The sequence below is a fragment of the Thermothielavioides terrestris genome, chromosome 5 (genome assembly GCF_000226115.1).
Source record: "Thermothielavioides terrestris NRRL 8126 chromosome 5, complete sequence".
Taxonomy (NCBI): domain Eukaryota; kingdom Fungi; phylum Ascomycota; class Sordariomycetes; order Sordariales; family Chaetomiaceae; genus Thermothielavioides; species Thermothielavioides terrestris.
In genome coordinates this window covers 1351821-1370424 of record NC_016461.1, presented here as the reverse complement: position 1 = coordinate 1370424, position 18604 = coordinate 1351821, and the positions used below count along the sequence as shown (strand labels likewise).

At 57.8% G+C, this 18604-nt stretch overlaps 6 protein-coding genes across 6 annotated transcripts; 2 read left to right on the top strand and 4 right to left on the bottom strand.

Annotated features, from left to right (window-relative positions):
• Positions 1-4: 4 nt before the first annotated feature.
• THITE_2121196 (uncharacterized protein) lies at positions 5-2499 on the bottom strand. Its single transcript, XM_003656448.1, has 5 exons — positions 1891-2499; positions 1664-1838; positions 1168-1502; positions 527-1093; positions 5-456 (listed from the first exon to the last, which is right to left on the bottom strand). The coding sequence occupies exons 1-5, from the start codon at positions 2379-2381 to the stop codon at positions 330-332; spliced, it is 1695 nt and encodes a 564-aa protein (XP_003656496.1). The 5' UTR covers positions 2382-2499; the 3' UTR covers positions 5-329.
• A 679-nt stretch (positions 2500-3178) lies between these two features.
• Positions 3179-4713, bottom strand: THITE_2171226 (uncharacterized protein). The gene is made up of 2 exons (XM_003656447.1): positions 4038-4713; positions 3179-3958 (listed from the first exon to the last, which is right to left on the bottom strand). The coding sequence occupies exons 1-2, from the start codon at positions 4632-4634 to the stop codon at positions 3701-3703; spliced, it is 855 nt and encodes a 284-aa protein (XP_003656495.1). The 5' UTR covers positions 4635-4713; the 3' UTR covers positions 3179-3700.
• Positions 4714-5614: 901 nt separating this feature from the next.
• Positions 5615-6972, bottom strand: THITE_2121185 (uncharacterized protein). Its single transcript, XM_003656446.1, has 3 exons — positions 6690-6972; positions 5982-6450; positions 5615-5928 (listed from the first exon to the last, which is right to left on the bottom strand). Exons 1-3 carry the CDS (start codon positions 6758-6760, stop codon positions 5665-5667), a joined length of 804 nt encoding a protein of 267 aa, XP_003656494.1. The 5' UTR covers positions 6761-6972; the 3' UTR covers positions 5615-5664.
• Positions 6973-7535: 563 nt separating this feature from the next.
• Positions 7536-9763, bottom strand: THITE_2121182 (guanine nucleotide exchange factor synembryn-like protein). The gene is made up of 5 exons (XM_003656445.1): positions 9503-9763; positions 9372-9446; positions 9240-9316; positions 7989-9184; positions 7536-7913 (listed from the first exon to the last, which is right to left on the bottom strand). Exons 1-5 carry the CDS (start codon positions 9531-9533, stop codon positions 7802-7804), a joined length of 1491 nt encoding a protein of 496 aa, XP_003656493.1. The 5' UTR covers positions 9534-9763; the 3' UTR covers positions 7536-7801.
• A 615-nt stretch (positions 9764-10378) lies between these two features.
• Positions 10379-16450, top strand: THITE_2121179 (uncharacterized protein). The gene is made up of 2 exons (XM_003656444.1): positions 10379-13648; positions 13698-16450. The coding sequence occupies exons 1-2, from the start codon at positions 10694-10696 to the stop codon at positions 16059-16061; spliced, it is 5319 nt and encodes a 1772-aa protein (XP_003656492.1). The 5' UTR covers positions 10379-10693; the 3' UTR covers positions 16062-16450.
• Positions 16451-16909: 459 nt separating this feature from the next.
• Positions 16910-18594, top strand: THITE_127436 (uncharacterized protein). Its single transcript, XM_003656443.1, has 3 exons — positions 16910-17354; positions 17447-17779; positions 17928-18594. Exons 1-3 carry the CDS (start codon positions 17091-17093, stop codon positions 18312-18314), a joined length of 984 nt encoding a protein of 327 aa, XP_003656491.1. The 5' UTR covers positions 16910-17090; the 3' UTR covers positions 18315-18594.
• Positions 18595-18604: the final 10 nt, after the last annotated feature.

Genomic DNA, 18604 nt, shown 5'->3' with positions numbered 1-18604 from the left:
GCCCACCTCCCTCCACTCACAAGCACCGAGGGGCTAACTGACCCTAACCCTGAGCCGACCAAGTGCAAAGCATTGCTTTTGAACTCCAAACACTCGAGAATTGCGTCTTGTTCTCCAGGATTGTGACTTCGGTAACTAATGGCGCTCAAATGTCCGCTAATGATTTATCAACGCTCTACGCCTCGCTAGAAATGCCTTAGGGTAAACCACCGCGGGAACCGCATCGCCGTATAAAAAGAAAAGGAAAGGAAAGAAGAAAAAGAACGAAAGAAAAGTGAAGCTGCAGTTCAAGAGACTTTTGAACCTCGGACTGCTCCCGCCCAACTCCGTCACTCCCCATGGGAACCGGCCTGGTCAGCGACGATGGCCGCCCCCGTCTCGCGCCCAAATTCATCCACAGGAGGGAAGCGCGCCCTGCGCTCGAGGTCATCCAGCGGGATGTGTGACCGGATATACCTGTTTCAGACGTCAGCTCCCATCTCTCCATTCGCCGCCAGCACGAAAGGTGGTGAACGGAAGGACCTACTTCTCCCTGCCATCGTCCTCCGGGTTGAAATCCCAGCTCGTAAACCGCCCCTTGGTCAGCGCCGACCACACGAGCCTCCTCTTCCGCTGCGAGAGCAGCACCTGCCGCGTGATGTCCTCGAAGTCCCACTTCTCCCGCGCCTCCTGCTCAAACGCATCGAACACGCGCTTGATCTTCTCGTCCCTCGCCGCCGCCCCGCTCTTGACCAGATCGTCCAACTCTAGCGGGTCCGCCTCCATGTCGTACAGCTGCGACCCGTCCGCGGGGCAGGTGATATACTTCCACTTGCCGCGGCGGATCATCATGAGCGGGCTGACCGTGCCCTCGCCCGTGTACTCGGCGAAGACCTCGTCGTGGCCCTCGCCCGAGCGGCCCTCGAGGTGCGGGAGCAGCGAGACGCCGTCCATGGGGAGGTACGGCGCCGGCTTGGTGCCGACGAGGTCGCACATGGTGGGGAGGATGTCCAGGGTCGAGACGTTGGAACTGACACGGTGCGGGGTGAACCGCGCCGGGTAGGATACGAGCAGCGGCACGCGGGCCGAAGACTCGAAGTAGTTCATCTTGTACCTGCCGAGGACGTTAGTCGTGCTCGTCTGCCATGACACGGTCTGTGGGGGGGGGGGGGGGATAGAAGAACTCACCAGAGCCCCCGCTCGCCGAGCATGTCGCCATGATCGCCGCTGAAGATGATGATGGTGTTCTCGCGGAGCCGGCACTGCTTGAGCACGTTGAGCAGCTTGCCGACGCAGTCGTCGACGTAGCTAACGGCGCCGTAATAGGCCCGCCGCGCGCGTTTGATCTGCTCGTCGCTGAACTCGGTGTCCCAGAGGTCGCACACCTTGAGCAGCCGCTTGCTGTGCGGGTCTTGCTCCTCCTTGGGGATCTTGACCTTTGGCAGCTCGATGTCGACGCCCTCGTAGAGATCCCAGTACTTTTGCTCGATGGTGTAGGGATCGTGGGGGTGCGTCAGGGAGACCTAGGCAAAGTCGCCCCCTGTCAGCCTACGGTCTACCCCAGACATACACCCTCGCCACTTCTCAAACATCACCCAACCCCCATGCAGAACGGGCGAGCCGCCGGCCAATCGCGGGCTACTCCGGGAAAGACAAGATACCCTTCTAAGTAATCGTTACTTACCGTCAAGCAAAACGGCCGCGCATCGGGCCCCTCCCGGACATGGTCATACAAGAACTGCGTCGACCGGTACATGACTTCCTCGTCATAGTCGAGCTGATTACTCCGGACGCACACGCCCGCCTGCAGGATGGAGCTGGCATTGTGGTACCATTCCAGGCGCGTGTCCGGCTCGTCCCTTAACTCTATTAGCTCTGATACACTCACTTACCCCCAATCGAGAAGCCTACCAGTTGACGACCCAGCCGAAGTCCCCCGGGTAGATGTCGCTGGTCAGCCGGGTCTCGTACCCGTGCAGCTGGTCGCCGACGAAGTGCATCTTGCCCGCCAGCACGGTGTGGTAGCCGCGCAGGCGCAGGTAGTGCGCGTACGTGGGGATGTCGCTCGAGATCTGGGCCGCGTTGTCGAACGCGCCGATCTTCATGGGCAGCAGCCCCGTGATCATGCTCATGCGCGAGGGCGCGCACAGCGGCGACGGACAGTACGCCGAGTCGAACTGGACGGACCGGGCAGCCAGCGCGTCCAGGTTGGGCGTGAGAATTTGCGAGTCCGGGTTGTACATTTTGAGCAGGGGCGCCGCCAGCTGGTCGGCCATGATGTACAGGATGTTGGGCTGCTTCTCGCCGCTGGCGCGGCCGGCCGTGGAGGTTCCATTACGGGTGAGGTTGACGGTTTTGCGAGGCAACGGCGAGGCCGGCAGCGAGTTGAGGTCTGGCGGCATGGTGAGCTGACCGAGCCGTGTCAATGAACTGGTTGCTGAGTGGTAAAGGTGTCACGCCGCGGCAGGTAGTGTACTTTCAGCGCTGTCTTCTCTGCGTGGCGCGTGTGAGCGGGAAACGGGGTGTTGCTCAGGTATAACGAGCTCCGCGGCAGTCAAGAACGGCACATCCGGATTAGGCAAAAGTGAAGCCTGTAAGAGCACACTACAGCGTTGCGGGAAGGCGTGGGCGGTGTGTGTTATGCGCCTTGGAGGAATTCGATAGGAATAAAACCAGCAACCCCCACGAGGAGCTTGGTGGGAGTTGGCGTATCCTTTGGGAACGGGGTGGGAACGGATATGCTGGGATTACCGCCGGAGCACGAGCACGCAACTCTCTTTGACGCAATTCGGAGGACCACGGTGGATAACGGACCGGATGGCGCCATCGACAGACGGGATGAGAACAGCGCAAGCCGGGGAAAGCCCCATTTATCCCATTTATGATTATTCACTTCATTCCGCTGTGGCCCGACTCCTGTCAGGGCATGACAAACCCCGGTGAACTCCTGGCGGGTCCAGGGGATGCGCAGCGCATCTCGGATGGCGTTTTCTTGGCATCACGAGGGAGGAGGCGCTATCTCAAAACCATCGCGATGCAAGCCGCGGGGCGGTGTGCTGTCCTCGGTTTGATAAATTTGAAAGCACAACACCGGCTCGACATACTGGGTTTCAAATGCAACCGACGATGGTCGCCATCCGCCTTTGTGCTCCAGGACTTGTTGAAGCGGATAGTGTAAGGTACGGAGGTGAGCTTGAAGCGCCTGGACCCTCGGTGCTGATTTTTTTTTTTTTCTTTCCCCTCCGATAATCGCGATAATTGCTGTGATGAGGGGTTAAATGTGGGGAAGTTCAAGCAGGGCCCCCACATAAACAGGAAGAACATATTTTCAAGGCCATGAAATCGTGGACTGCGTCAAGACTTGCTGCGGACGCTATCGAGCCGATCTGTGCACCGGAATCGGCAGGTCTCCTCGTGCATCTGAGGGCTTCTTCCGAGCTGCAGGTGGCCGCGACTGGTATCCTGTCCTGGGCGAAACGATTGGCAGCGGTCCCCTCGGGAATTGAGCACATGACCCCGTCGTCGAATGCCGCCGAATGGTCTCGAACACGGACAAGGAGGGACTAGCTCCAGGAGAGCAGACACCCGTCACCGCCGAGTGAACCATCAAGTCACCGAAGAAGAACGGGGAATTCATTGAAAGCGACACCTAGTGTAAAACGACACGCCCGCGGCCCGCGCCGAGAACTGAATGCAAAGATCCAGAAGCCAAGCTGATCCACTAACCACGCCGACGAGTCGTGGGTGCTTTGCTCTTCGGTGTCGCGGTCGTCGTAGCCGAGTCCGTCCCCTGAACCGGGTCCTCCTTCTGCTTGCCCTTCGCTTTGGTCGACGGTGCGTTCCAATAATAGAGCATCTGCAGCGCGAGCACCAGGTTCAGCGCGAAGGCAGCGATGAACCCGTACAGGATGAGCTTGTCGTTCACCTCTTGCAGCGTCGTGAAGATGCGTGTGAGCGAGCCGAGGAGGTAGTTGAAGACCTGCGCGAACAGTCCCGTCAGAAAATCCGTACAAATGTCCAGCAAAATCAACCCGAGTTATCAACGGCGCCTAACTTACCGCGAAGGCGCTCAATTGTCCGGTCCCGCCCTCCTGCCAAATCGCCAGGATCTGCGGCACTTTGCTCGCCACGCTGAGCGCGCCAGCGCCGGCCTGGAGGTATCTCAGCTTCTGCATCTCCAACATGCTCTCGCTGAACAGCGTCACGACGCTGATCCCTAGCGCTGCGACAAACATGGCTGCCATGCTGGGCCTGCCGCTGTAGTTGAGCACGAGGATTGTGATGATGACATTCTGCCCCAGCACCAGCGCCGTCTCGCCGTAGGTGCTGAAGGGGAACGCGTTGCGAACGTTGTAGGCGAGCGAGATGAGGTAGCTGCTGGTCTCGAGCAGGTACGAGAGGAACGAGACGCCGCTGGCCGACTGCGACTGCACGAGCTTGATGATCTGCGGCACCTTGACGATCGAGGACGCGCCAACGATGCCGATGCCGAGCCCCTTGCTGATAGCGAGCTTGAGGCAGTCCGCGTTGTCGAGATCAACGTCGAGCAGCAGCGCCTTGTAGCACTTGTCGCCGATGATGGACACGCCGAGGTCACGGATGGGCCCGGGCAAATTGTTCGTGATGGGCTGAATCGCCGAGCGGAGCGCGTCCATCTCGGCGGTTGGCTCTTCTCTAAGGGTTTGATTATGCGCGTCGCTGTGCGATCAAGTCTCCAGCGAAATTGAGGTCTGGTGTCTGTGCGTTTGGCGTTTTCGTGTCATGGACGCCAAAAGCACCCTGATCGGACGTCATCCATCCAAGCTCACTCATCTCAGGGGCGCGCCCCCACATGATTACATAAGGTAGTGTGACCTGCGGGGCCAACCGCCGTCATTCACTATTACCGAGTTCCCAACAGTCGCTCCGACGAGCTTATGATCGCTTGCTTCTGATGTTCATGCGGCATGGCATTAAAAAATTACGTTTGGGCAAGCCGGGCCATCGCACGCTCGGAGATCTATAGACCATGTGGAGGTCTGATGGAGCTTGAACCAGCGACGAGAACAACCCTGACGTTCACGCCGCGATGAAGCGCTGCGAGTGTGATAATACCCGCTGTGTGTAAAAGTACAGTCGCCATGGAGAACCCTCTGTTCCATGGAAAAATTGCGCCGAACCTTGCTCCGTGAAGAGGGTCAGATAGACGCGAAGTCAAGCCATCCGGGATCGCGTCAGTGCCGGGCAACGCAAGCGGCCGTGTGCTCCGGCATCGTTCCCAAATGAAACCCACGAAAGCCTCAGATGCTAGTTCAGTCTCTCGCCCTTAAGAAAAGAGAACCGCCGATACCTGAAAGACCCAAAGCAATGGACGTTACTAGAAAGCGGCAACAGAGGAAAACGCAAAGTGGCCCCAAGCATGGAACCGGTCAGGCTCGGCTTCTTCTCTTCCGGACTGGCCGTCCAGGAGACTTTTTAACCGCTTTCACGGTCTTGGCCTTCCTTCCCCTGGTCGCCTTCTTCTCCCCAGTAGAGGGGCCAGCAGCTTTCTTGGCAGATGCCTTCTTCGCGGCCTCCTCCGCCTTGGCCTTCTTCTGCTTAGCATGAAACTCGCGGACGAGGTCGAGCGAGCCTCTCAAATTCTTCTTCGGCTCCCACGTGTTCTCGCTCGCCGGATAGTTCTTCCTGTTCAACAACGTAAGTGGGCTATTCCATAAACCGGGACATCGCGAGCAGCCCGGGAGCGAAGGAACTCTCTGGGGAGCAGCTAAAGGGTACCCGAAACCATCGTTGGAAAAAGAAGAGCTCGGATTTAACGTACCACTTGACTAAGTACATGTGCTCTAAGGTGTCAGCATCGATGGCCGAATCGACGATCTCCTCGACCTCGTATTCGCCGGCAGGCACCTCGTCATTAGTAGTGACCTTCTTAGCCCGCCCGCTCTTCTTAGCAGGCTTAGGAGCAGGCTGCTTCTTTGCGTTAGACTGCAACCGAAGAACCCGATATCTAAGGCAAGGCTTACAGCAGCGGACTTGGGACGACCGCGGGTGGGCTTGTTAGCAGCCTTGGCGGCAAGTCGCGCGCTGGCGGAAGAACCGGCAGAGCGTGCAGGGCGGCCTCGCTTGCGCGCCGGGGTAGTCTCAGCCTCTTTCAGCTCTGGCTCGGATTCCGCAGCCTTGCGCTTGCCGGTGCTACGGCCAGCGCTCTTCGGTGCGGCCGCACTGTTGGTCGACGTGGGGGTCTTGGAAGAGACAGACTTGGCTGGAGTAGCTGGGCCTGACAGCGACGGTCTGCCGCGCTTCTTGATGGTGGAGGGAGGTGCAGGCGCGGTTGAGGTCACCTCGGCCTCATCTTTTGCGTCGATGTCCAATTCCGCTTCCGGCGCAGGGGCTGCCGAGCCGTTCATCCCAGCCTGGTCATCGAGCGTAACAACAGTCAGACCTCTGCCAGGAGCAGAGCCCTGCCCGACAGGTGATTCAGGCTCAACCGAGCTGTAATAATGTCAATCAGTGAGTGGTACGGGACGCAGCGAAGGCCGCGTCACACCGCAGCGCCTTTTCGAGGATTTGGCCGATATGGGGGACCTCAGATGAAAATGGACACAGTGAAAGGGGGAACAGGTAAGTGGACAACAGGAAATTATCAAGAACAGGGACTGGGGGCGAAATGCGATGTAGAAAAAACAAGGACAGCAAGCCTGCGACCGCACTTGCGACAACTGGTGACTTACCCGCCGATGAGATCGCTCTGGACCAGAGGGGGACTCAAGTCCCCGTCCAAAATGTCCTCGCCGAAAGGCATTTTAGACGCGTCGAAAGTCGCAACTTGGAGTTGCTGATGAGTGGTTGATAATCGGGAGCTGGCGCGAGACGGAGCTCGATGGAGCTCGACGCGACGGTGGCGGTTTGAGTTCCTGACCTTGCCGCGTGTCGCGTTGCGAAGAGTGCTGCGGTCGGAGGTCAAAGTGGGTTCGGGAAATAGAAAAATTCAAGAACAAAAAAAAGGCAAATATCTTACGTTCTTTCAGAGCTTCGACTCTTGCATCGCCTACCTCAGTGGGAAACGAAGGCGATGTTGTGCTACTTCCGAGTTGAAGCCGCACTGCGCATGATGTAAACACGCTTCTGGCTTCTGGGTCGGGTTGGACGTGACCGCTGGTAAGTTACTCCGTTGGATTCCAAACAGGACGAGTTAGACCAAGACGAAGCTAAGCCTTGATCAAGGGTTAGGGTTGATTCCGGTTTATCTCCCAGCATAAGCCAAGAAGGAACTTTTCGACATCATCCATGCAAATAGCCTCAAGTGGATATCTCGGAAGTGTGTGGTAAGGAGAGTAGATTGTCCATTTTCGTTTCATATTCTATCTCGCGTCATTGTTTTGCAACAGCGGAACCGCCGCTTTTGTACTCCAACATGTTGATGTCTTATCAAGTGGGCAAGTTCTCAGGTTTCTATGGAGTTAGCCAGCCTCCGAACGCTTCTGGCTTGCCAAACCACGAAGAAGCTCTGAATGGGCTCGGAATGCTGCCTGACAGCTCGGATGAGTAAATCGGCCGTCTGACCTGACGCTCTATCGGCAGGCCGTGGTAAAGGCTAGTAACCTGACAGTTTGCCTGAAGGCTCGGTTACGATGCAGGCCTTACCAGTATGCTGCTCCCAGCTCAGCGACAGCATGAACTCCTCCATGTCAACATAGAGTAAAGGCTGTCTGCTTCCCTCGCTGTGTTGGCACAACTTGCGTGTAGGGAACATCATCTAGCTCCATTTTCCTCATCGCAATAATGCCCAGCATCAAGCAACAGTCCGCATCGTAACCCGATCCACGTATGTTTTGCCATCTCACTAATCCAGGTCCTCTGCGAGGTCATCATCATCTGGCAACTCCTCAAACCTGCCCTCCTGCACGGCTTTCTCCACAGGATTCTGCACCGACATCACCCCGGTCTCCTTCAGCCTGTTCAATCCACATCTGTTAGCTAACTCCTTCAAGATAAACTAGACGAATGGAAGGAGAGGATAAACCACTTACCGCTCGAACAACACGAATAGCCTCTCCGCCTCCCGCTCCTTCTCCTCCGCGGTCATCTCCGGCAGATCGACAACCCTTTCCTCATCCAAAAACTGGCCCGTGATCGGGTTTACTGGCCTCTTCGGGCCCCTATCCCCACCGCTGCCACCGCCTGACGACGAAGAAGCCTTCCCATCCTGCCCCATTGCCTCCTCTGGGACCGGAATGTGATTCTCAAACAAGAACCCGGACGCATACCCGTACCCGACGTTCTCGATGAATTGCGCCGCGTTCTTGTCGGACATGTCGAAGTACAGGTGGGCCACCGCGCTGCGGAACTGCGGGGCTAGCGGGTTCGACCAGTTGCGCAGCAGCCGCGAGGGCAGGGTGTCGGCTTTGCCGAGGACGCTCTTACGATCTTCTTCGGTGGGGAGGAGTTTGGATCGGATGAAGCCGCGCGCGTCGCCGTCGCCGTCACCGCTACCCTTGCCGGGACTGGCGACGGGTGCGTGTTTATAGACCGCGGAGAGGACACACATCAGTGGGCTGACGGCTTGGTCAAGCTCGCTGTCGGTGTAGGCCTTCATTGATAGGTCGAGAAGCTGGATGAGACGGCCGGCGATGCGGGCCGGTTCAGCTGCGGGGTAAAGGGCGGACTGAGCGGTGGGCGTGGTGAGGTCGAGATTCAGGAGGGCGTTAATCAGGAGGCCGAAAGGCGGGTCGAGCGGGGTTTTGGTTGTTTGGAGGAGCGCATGGTTGCAGAGGATTGTGGCAATGTGCTTCAGAGCCAGGTCAAAAAAGCTAACGTGGTCTTTGGCGAAGTTGGTGACATTGAAGAGGAGTTTGAGGGTTTCTGCAAGGGCCATCTCCTCCATCGGGTCTGTTGTGGTAGCAGCGACTGACTGTGCAGAGACCCGGGCGGCGTGCCTTGACAAGTTCTGGGCGATGGCGGCCGCTAGCCCGTGTTTCTCGATTAGATCTGGGAGGTTGATCGTTGTGCCGTAGGTAGTGAGGAGGATCAATCTGGAGATGAGGAACTCGTAATCCCGGCTATCGTTCTTGAGTCTTTCGCATGCCTTGGGCTCATATCCTAGATCGACAAAGATCTGCCTTGTTTCGGACTTGAGAAACAGGGAATTGCAAAGGACCCTGAGCGCATTGAGGGACGTGCTGTCTGAGGTGCTCTCGAAGGCATGCTTGGTGAGGGTCTCAATCCCCTATGAGCTGTGTAAGAAGGCAGTGATGAAGAAATGCAGTCGGAAACTGACATACATCCTTGGTGAAAATAGGGTCTGCAAAGCTGGGATCGCGGCCGTACACTTTCAGCTCCTCGAGGGCAGCGTCACGCTCTGTTGCAGAGTCAGCGAACGCTCGTTCCTCCCACTTGGCACCATGGGAGTCAACCTTGAAGCGAAAGAGTCGCAGACTTCAGATCTTCAGTCAGCTTATCCAGAAGCCTCCTGACAGCACCTAGCTTGTCTGCGGGAGTTGTCAGCCAGTATTGGGAAGCTTCGGGGTAGGGAGGAAGGACACACCAGGACCGGAGAGGCTGCCGAATGACAACATGGCCAAGCTCAACACTCAGAATGGTGGAGTGAGAAGAGGCGTTGTTAGGCAGTGTAACTTATTCAAGCACGCGTCTCGCCTTTTATTGGCAGAGTGGGATGTTGTCTGGGAAAGAGAAGGAAATTGAATGATCAATCATCACCTTTGGCACGGGAGGGACACAGCGGAGTGCTGATGGCTGTCTCGGTTACAGTGTAAGCATGCCCCACCTTTTCCAACCTCTTCTGCCCGTCTAGATAAAGAAACAGGATTAGTGGTGGGCACAACCTGAGTGCCACTGAATCACGCTCAGATGCGATCCAATGTGCCTAACCGGAAGGCTTTAGGGATACACACGAGTCTCTATGGAGCCTTTCTCGGGTCGGTGGTTAAACTTGTTGACCGGATTTTCAGTGTCTTTTTGCTCCATGTGTGGAATAACTACTATGAGTGTTTCCGATACGGCGTACCAAGAAGATTCTTGCATCTGAATTCAGAGCTTGGGCTTCAACACAGGAGCTGCGCTGGCAACCGAAAGCCGATGCCTCTGCGCAGATATCAACACTGGTTATCTCGAGCCTCGCAAATCTCAAGATGCAGAGCAACGAACTTTTTCAAGCCAAGTAAGGTGCTTCGCTTGCGGCCAACTCCGTATGCCCATGGGATCGTTCGTTAGTGAATGTATGTAGGTACAGTACCTCCAAACTCCGCATGGATACCTGTTGCGCAAGCTCAAAAATGTGGGGGAAACTTCCCCATATTGAGTGGGTGGGCGAGCTTAAGGGTCTGAAAAAGAGGAGGCTGAGATGTGGGGCCCAGACGAACCAACTTACAAGAGGGTCCAGGGGCGCGATGCAGACGCGCCTGAAGGTGCCAGGTGCCGCGCGATCGCGTCAAAGCCTTAATTGCCTGGCGTCTCGCGGACAGCTCCAGCTATCCATCCTTCACCTTCACCCCATCTGCGGCGACTTATCGCCCCGTTTTGTCATTCGACGCTTTTTTCTGGCTTTCGGAGTTCTTCTTCTTTTGTGGTATTGTATTCGCAACCGTTTTTGCTCGTAATCGGTTTGGGTTTCTGTTTGATCTCGATGCCGCAGCTGCCCTCCCCGCCAAGGTGACGATCCGCTGGTCTCCGGACGCAGTTCAGCCTGCCTCCATTCTAGGCTAGCCAGCTGGACAGAATGTCATCGCCCGCTGTCTTGTCCAGTCTCTTAAGCTGTCTGCCGCCGAGACCGCCGACTCCCCCGCGCGAAGCGGATCATGATGCTACAGCCCCAGTCAAACCCACGCTGGGCTCCGGCGACTCCCGATTGAGCCTGCACACACCACCCGGCTTCCAGTCCCCCGCGTCTTCCTCCGCGACAGACTCTGCCTCACGCCGGATACGGAAAAAGGTCGGCTTCTCGGTGCAGGCCGAGTACAAGGATCCGCCTGTGTACACCGACGGCGTGACCCAGCATCCGACTCCCGTCTCCCTGCCTCGGAGCGCGTCGAAGCCCGTCAAGTCCATTCTCAAGGCCACCAACCAAGTGCCGAACCTCCTCGAACCGGCGACTGCGAACGATTGTGATCCCTCGGATTTCCAATTGAACTTGGGCGCCATGTTGGAATCAACGGTTCAGCAACTCGCTGGGGGCGACCGCGAGTCTAAGCTCGACGCCTATTTGATGCTGACACGAGCATGGAAGGCGTCCAACAATCTGCCTGATCGGGTCGCTCTACAAGAGAAGATGGGTCTGTTTACTCAGTTCATGCAACGGGATGTGGTGGCAAGAACGTCCGAAGGCAATCTCGATACCTCCCTCGTCAACCATGCCCTCAACCTGCTCAACACCTTCCTGCACTTTCCCGCAATCGCCTCGACCATTTCCAACGACTTCGGCGTGTTCATCATCGACCACTGCATCCGCTCCTTCGAGGACGTGTCCACCCCCAAGGACACGGCCCGCCGCCTTATGCAGGTCATCTCTCTCCAGAACTTCTCGCCCAAAGTCATGTCCTCCGACAGAGTGGCGAGATTGGTGTCGTCGTTGCACAACATTGAGGAGCATTTGAAGGGGAAGAGCATAGTCTTGTCTAGGATTTTCGTCTACCGGAAACTTGTCCAGCAGTCTAGGCAGCCCATGATCGCCCACTCGGACTGGTTACTCGACTTGTTCACGGATATGCTCAGCAACCTGCGGGACATCCGATCAGCGGCCATCTCCTTGGGCTTAGAAGCGGCTTTTAGTATTGGTCACGAAAAACAACTCTCTCGGAAGGTCATGGAAATCCTCAACCTGGCGTACGAGGACCGGCGCTATATCCAGTACTACGAGGAGAGGCTCAGGGCCATGGCCAAGGACAAGCACGAGTCGGCAGTCGTCCCCGAGATCTGGAGCGTGGTCATCCTCCTCCTGCGTGTCCGTCTTGACAAGTGGGAGTACGCGGGTCCATGGCTACACATCATCCAGAACTGTTTCAACAGCGTCGACTTCCCGACAAAGATTGCCGCCAACCGTGCTTGGGGTCGGCTCACCTACCTCATGCACCTCGAAGAGCCCGTGTCGCCGAAGGATCTGGCGACCTTGACGAGGCCCTTCATCAGCCAGCTCCGACGGAAAAGTTCGGGGAAGCCTTTAGAAGAGGAGTTGCGGCAGGCGGTTCTGGGTGGCATATGCAACCTGTTTTACTACGCCTTCAAGCCCAACACAAACTCGACACTTCTGGAAACCTACTGGGACACCAGTGTCAAGCCGGTCCTCTCAAAGCTGCTCGACCGAACCGCGGAGTCTGCCGAGGATAACCGTCACCAGGCCACCGCCATTCTCACCGGTCTCTTTGACTGTCTGACACCGCGCAGGTGGAGAGTTGACCACATCGTGGAAACTGCGCTCGTGAAGCCCGCAGAGCTCCCGGCCATTGATCCCAAATGGATCAGGCGCAACGCCGGTAGAGTTTTCGCCGCGATCGAGCCCATTCTCGAGCAGGACTTCCTTGCGATGGCCAGAACTGACACCACCACTTTCGCTCTCTGGCGGACTCTGGTTTCCGCCGTCGCCTCCGCGGCGGCTAAAGAAATCAAAGTCTCCAAGGACACTGCGCTTTTCGTAACAGAAGCCCTCAATCTTTTGCAAAGAATTTGGGAGCGGGGTTTGCCGAACCAGGATGGCGCCGAGCCCAGTGTGTTGGAATTCCTCCTCGCTGTGCAGGCATATCTGAAAGCAATGATCAGCTCCCTGGGCCTGCCTCCGTTCACGGAGAAAAGCGGCAAGCATCAGGCTCCAGCGAAGGCGCCACTTCACACCCTCTTTTCGATGTTGTCGACGCTTCCCCCAGGCGTTCCGGACGACAAGGAGTTTGCCGAGTTTTTCGGCTTGGTCTTCGCCCCCTTTTTCACTTCCAAGGGGGACCGGGCGAGAATGGACCTGGCCCAGGACTTGCTGTCAGGCATTCCGATGGACATTCCTCTGCCGTACGGTACTTGGTTGCTGGTGGCTGAGAATATCCTGTGCTGGCTTGAGCCTATCCAGAACAGCCACCACTCGAGCGGCTCTGGAGGGGAGACCCCGGTTGGGCACGATTATCGCGACATTGTCAAGGTCCTCGAACGCGGCATCAGATCGACGCCGAATCTTCCGCCAAAGCACTGGGAGTCCCTGTTTTTTGCTGCGTTCAAGCGGGCGCGTGAGGAAACTGGGGACGCGGGAGTGGCCATGGTCATGATCGAGCCGCTGGCGAAGGTTCTTGTTGACCAGCCGGCCACCGGAGGGACCAATGACAAGCAGCTCAACCGCGCCCGGTATGTAACTGAACTGATCGCTATCGCAACGCAGCCACGCGAAAGACAAGCCGTGGATGCTGCCCGAAAACATCTATGGGGCACAGTCTTCGCTGGTTCTCGTTCCTCATCCTTCGATACTTTCGACAGCCTCTACAAGGTTGTTAACGAGGTTTTGGAGGATTTGTACACCAACTTCGGCCCCACCAACGCGGAACAGAGCGCCCGGCTTCTGAGGGAGCTTGGTGGCTTCTTCGACAGGTGCAACCGCCAGCTGTTCCTCAAGGCGATGGCTGCTCTTCAAGACGGGTTTCTTCCCTGGTTTCAGGACAGCCAACGACTGCTTGGCAGCCAGTCTAGTGCCGTTCTTGCTTCGGTAAGTGCAACTGGCTCCGTCCGGCAACATTCACGAGCTGACCAGCCAGACCAAATCACTGTGGGACAAGCTCTCCCACTTGATTAGCGAGGTCGAACACCCCGAGCGGCACCTGCAGTGCCTTGGGCCGTTCTTCCGCGCCTCCTTTGCGTCCTGCCATCGAGCGATCGTCAACGCGAGCATCTCCTTGTGGAATAGACTCTTTGAGAACGTCGGGCATATTGACTACCCCGAGGATCTCAAGGCCGCCCTCGTGCAACTGCAGCTTCATGCCGACATCATCCTACCAGGGCTCGAAACCTCGAGTGTCGAGTGCGCTGGGCAGCAGCAGTCCTTCGTTGACTCTGATGATGATTTCAGCTTGCCGAGGTATCCCTCAACGCGATCCAGCAGCCGAAGAGGGACCCCCCGTCCAGATTCTTCTCGGTCCAAGTCGCCCAAGCCACCAGCCTCGCTCAAGCTTGCCATGAAGCCGACCAGCGCCTCTCCGCAACGAATCCCAGTGTCGAGGAACCGACAGAACACGCCTCGTCGATTCAGACATGACGACTCGCAACTCCATTTTGCAGCGATCGAGCCTTCGTCCGTCTTCGGTAACCCTGTCGAGTCTCAGGTCTTGACGGAGCGGCAACAAGAGGTTCGTGAACGGCAACGGCAGAATGCCGCCCTCTTCCCCGCAATGCGGTCCAGCCCAGGCGTCACGCCGAAAGAAGCCGACTGGCAAATGATGCGCCTGAGTGGTTCTCGGATGCGGCAAGCCACGACCCCCGAGCCCGAGAAAGCATTTGACGACTACGTCTCATCAACACCAACCCCTCGGCGTGGTCAAGCATTGGTCATGCCGGAGCATGATTTGACTGATCCCCCTTCGTCGCCGCCGGAGCTCAGAGGGAACCCCCTGGCAGCAGAGATAAGATCCCGGTCTGCCAGCCACAGCCTACTCGAGGAGTGGCAGTTTTCTTCCTCCCCAGTTTCGGGGTCACCAAATGCGAATCGGCACGCCGTCATTCCCGACCCATCGAGCCAACGTGGCTATGTCAGCGTTGTGTCATTGCCCGAAGTCGTTGATGCTACCGATTCCCCCGAAAATGCAACCGGGGTATACGACGGAGCAGAACCAGAGTCACCTGCGGACGAGATAGTCGAGGATAGCATGGTCCTCGATCCCTTGAATGGGGTTGCAGTTCCGGAACCATCCGGCAACTCGGCGGAAGAGGACCCTTCTACTCCACGACGGTCCGCCCGGCTCTCACAGTCTCGGGCTCCTCGGGAGACGCCGACGCCCAAGTCTGACGGTGAGGTGTTCGTGGACGCGCCATCCAGTCCCCTTCCACCGACGCCAAGACGGCCAGAGAGAGCCAGCAATGGGGCGGAAGCACCGGACGCCAACCGAATCCCGGTGGTTCCTACAGGCGACACCTCGTTTGACCTTAGCGACATCGATGACACAAGCTTTCTCAAACTGGTGGTTGAGCTGGACTCGGGCAAATCTGACCGCTCAGACTACCACCGAACCTCTCCGTCGGTATCCCCTGATGGTAAGGGGCGGGATTCGCCGATCGCCGACTGCATTGTTGTTGGGGACAGTCCGGAAAAGGCTGAGTTGCCTGCACTTTCAAGAAGCACTCGAGGCTGTTCGACAAGATCGCCGAGCATTTTGCCAGAGAATGTTGCGAGCTCGCAATCGAAGTCGCGCGTGGGGCGTCGGAAGAGAAAGAGGGCGTCATCAAAGTCGTCTGAGAATAGCCCGAAAAGGCATCGACATGAGCATGGGTCGGTAGCTGGGTCGGTGAAGGCGTCAGACATTGAACCAACGCCAACACAGAACAGCGACGTTGAAGTCCATGGGTCTGGGGAGGCACCGGAAGTCATCTTAGGGTGTGCTGAAGCGGATAGCATCGTTCACGAGGAACGAATTCCCAGCTCATCAGCCGAACATGAAAGTTCGGGAAGCGCGAGCGATGGCGACAGCTGGCAAGGCTTTACAGTCTCTGATACCAGAGACGCTATGGAAGTCGAAGCAGACGATCAGGACGTGCAGTGCCAAATTGCGCTCGAATTCAGTCACAGTCAACACCAGGAGGAAGACAGCACGCCGGCGTCTGCGGAGGACTGCCCGAAGCCAGCCTCAGCCGAGCAACCGATGCACGCTAGCGTGCAACAGCCTCTCACCGAAGAAGAGGAAGTCCAAAATATGATCCCTACAACAAACACGACGGGCTCTGTGGCGATGGTGGACCAAGCAGAGACGGCCGCGCCAAAGCCGGTGGAAAAGATCATGAACTTGTTTCGGAGCGGGTTGGACGAGCTGCGGACGGCGCGGCTGTCCCGACAAGAGGTTTATCAGATTGAGGATATGTTCATGGATATGAAGAGAGAACTGTACGAAGCAGAGAGACGGGGGCGAGCATAACGTTCAGGTAATTTGTTTCTGCATACTTAGTGGCGTATATAGGCGTGGTGTATGGTTTAACGTTGCATGGCATGGGTCACTGGGTGTCTGGATGTCTGGTTGTTGGGTATTGTTCAAAAAAACATCGACATGGCCAAGCGAGGCTACAGGAACATCAAGTCCAATAGAGATCACCGCACAATAAAGTGCGGCAGCTTCAGGTTACCAACCAGGAATTGAGGATGGTGCCTTCCTTGATTCCATATGTACTTCCAACTAAGTTGATTCGACGTCATCATCAAGGGAGCTTGGGCTCACCTGAAGTGTGCGGTGACCGCAGCAAGACGGTGGCGGCGTTTCAGGTTCTGCATCTGACTGCGTCTGACTGCGTCCGACCGCATCAAACCAACGGGCACACACAGGAGGCCGAACCAATGCGAGGTCGAACCAATGCGCGCTCTGCAGTAGCATCATCTTCGTCCCGCCCCATGTTGGCGGACGTCTTTACCCCGCCGCTGTTGCTCAGACGCTCCGCATCCCGCATCCCGCATCCCGCGGGGCTCACTCGGCATGAACATATCCAAGGCGAGATCAAGTCAAAGCCGTGGTCTGCTTCGCGGGCCGGCTTGCCACTTCTGCACCTTGTCACAGGAAGCAATCCTCCCGAGTCAATTGGCACTTTAAATACAGCTGCAAGGGGCTGCAGAGCCCTGCTGGCCCTCTCTGGCTTTGGCAACTTGCGGTTTACCAACGGAAGAAATCCATCCACCTGGAACGAACTCCCCACCGTAGCCACGGATACCTAACATTAACTACCCCGCAGCTGCTGTGCTCGAACGGCGCATCCCACCTTCGCGCATCCAACCAACCGGGCTGCATCCGCCACGTTCATTAAGGGGAAGAAGGAATGACTACTTCCTAGCAACTTTGCCAACAACTTCCACTTCCCTCCTCACCACACTCATCCAGCCAGCCAAGCAGCCAGCCAGCCAGCCAGCCAGCCGGCCAGCCCACTCTTGCAGAGCACGGCTACCGAGAAAACAAGACAAGATGGTCGAGCGCGCCAACAAGCCCAAGCCGCCAACGCTGTCCTCCACCCCCGGCCTGCCGCCGCAGGCGACAGTGACCTTCTCGGACGACAATTCACGTGTGATTGCCGAGCTGCCTACGGGCGAGAGCGTCACAGTCCTGCTCTACGGCGCCACCGTCATCAGCTGGAAGGATGCGCAGGGCGACGAGAAGCTGTGGTTGAGTGAGGCGGCCAAGCTGGACGGGAGCCGCGCGGTGAGGGGAGGGATTCCCGTTGTGTTTCCGGTTAGTCCGCTGTCCCAACCTCCTTCCCGCCTTGAGATGGGAGGTATTCATCGTGTGGCCGTGCTGGATTTAACGCTCGGGTGTTTCTCCAGGTCTTCGGCACTGCCCCGACCCACCCCCAAACCAAGGACCTGCCGCAACACGGCTTCGCGCGCACCTCGCGTTGGGAGTTCCTGGGCAAGTCGACGTCGGAGTCACAGACCGGCAGCGCGGCCAACGGGCCGGCCGTCAAGCTCGACTTCGGCCTCAGCTCAGCGGCGCCGGGACTGGACCCGATCGCCGCCGCACGCTGGCCGTTCAAGTTCAACCTTATCTACAGCGTCACGCTGACCCAGACCAGCCTGACCACCAGCATCGTCGTAACCAACGACGACTCGGCGCCGTTCGACTGCCAGGTGCTGATGCATACTTACCTGCGGGTCAAGGTACACATTGCCCCGCTCCCGCTTTCCCCTGTCCCCTTTTCCCATTCCCCTTTCCCCTCCTCTGCCTCCGATCTCGCACACTGCCCGCGGCGACGTACTTTTTTTTTCGGCTAACAACAACCCACCCCTCACCTTCCCACCCACACAGGACATCACCGCCGTGCAAGTCCAAGGCCTCGCCGACGCGTCGTACATCGACAAGGTCGACGGCGGCGCCCGCAAGACGCAGTCGGCTGCAGAGGTGACCATCACGGGCGAGACGGACCGCGTGTACACGCCGGCGGGCGATCCGGGCGCGGGCCCCGTGACGGTGGTCGAGGCGGGCCGGCCGGTCTACGCGGTCACGCGCGACAACCTGAGCAACGTGGTCGTGTGGAACCCGTGGGCCGACAAGGCGCAGGGCATCGCCGACTTCGCGCCCAAGGACGGCTTCCGCAACATGATCTGCATCGAGCCCGGCGCGGTGGGCGCGTGGCAGTCGCTGGAGGCGGGCGACGCGTTTGAGGGCGCCCAGACGATCACGCTTTTGGGCTGACGGTGGCGGAACCACGGGGAGAGCGGGGTTGTTGGAAGGAGAAGGAGGGGGTCAAGGGCGAGTGTGTTGTGAAAGCAGGAGGGCTGTGATCCCCGCTTGGGGCGGCGAGGGGGACTTGGCAATGCCATGTCGATAGGATATCGGTCGGAAGGATTGGGATTGGGGTCTGAAACGAGTCCAGGATCAAGATATGAATGTGTCATGAGATAGACGAACCTTTCCTAGAGCTAACGACGGGAGGTCTGACCTTGCTCCAGCCATGGAGCGATATGCGAGTTTCAAAGCTAGGC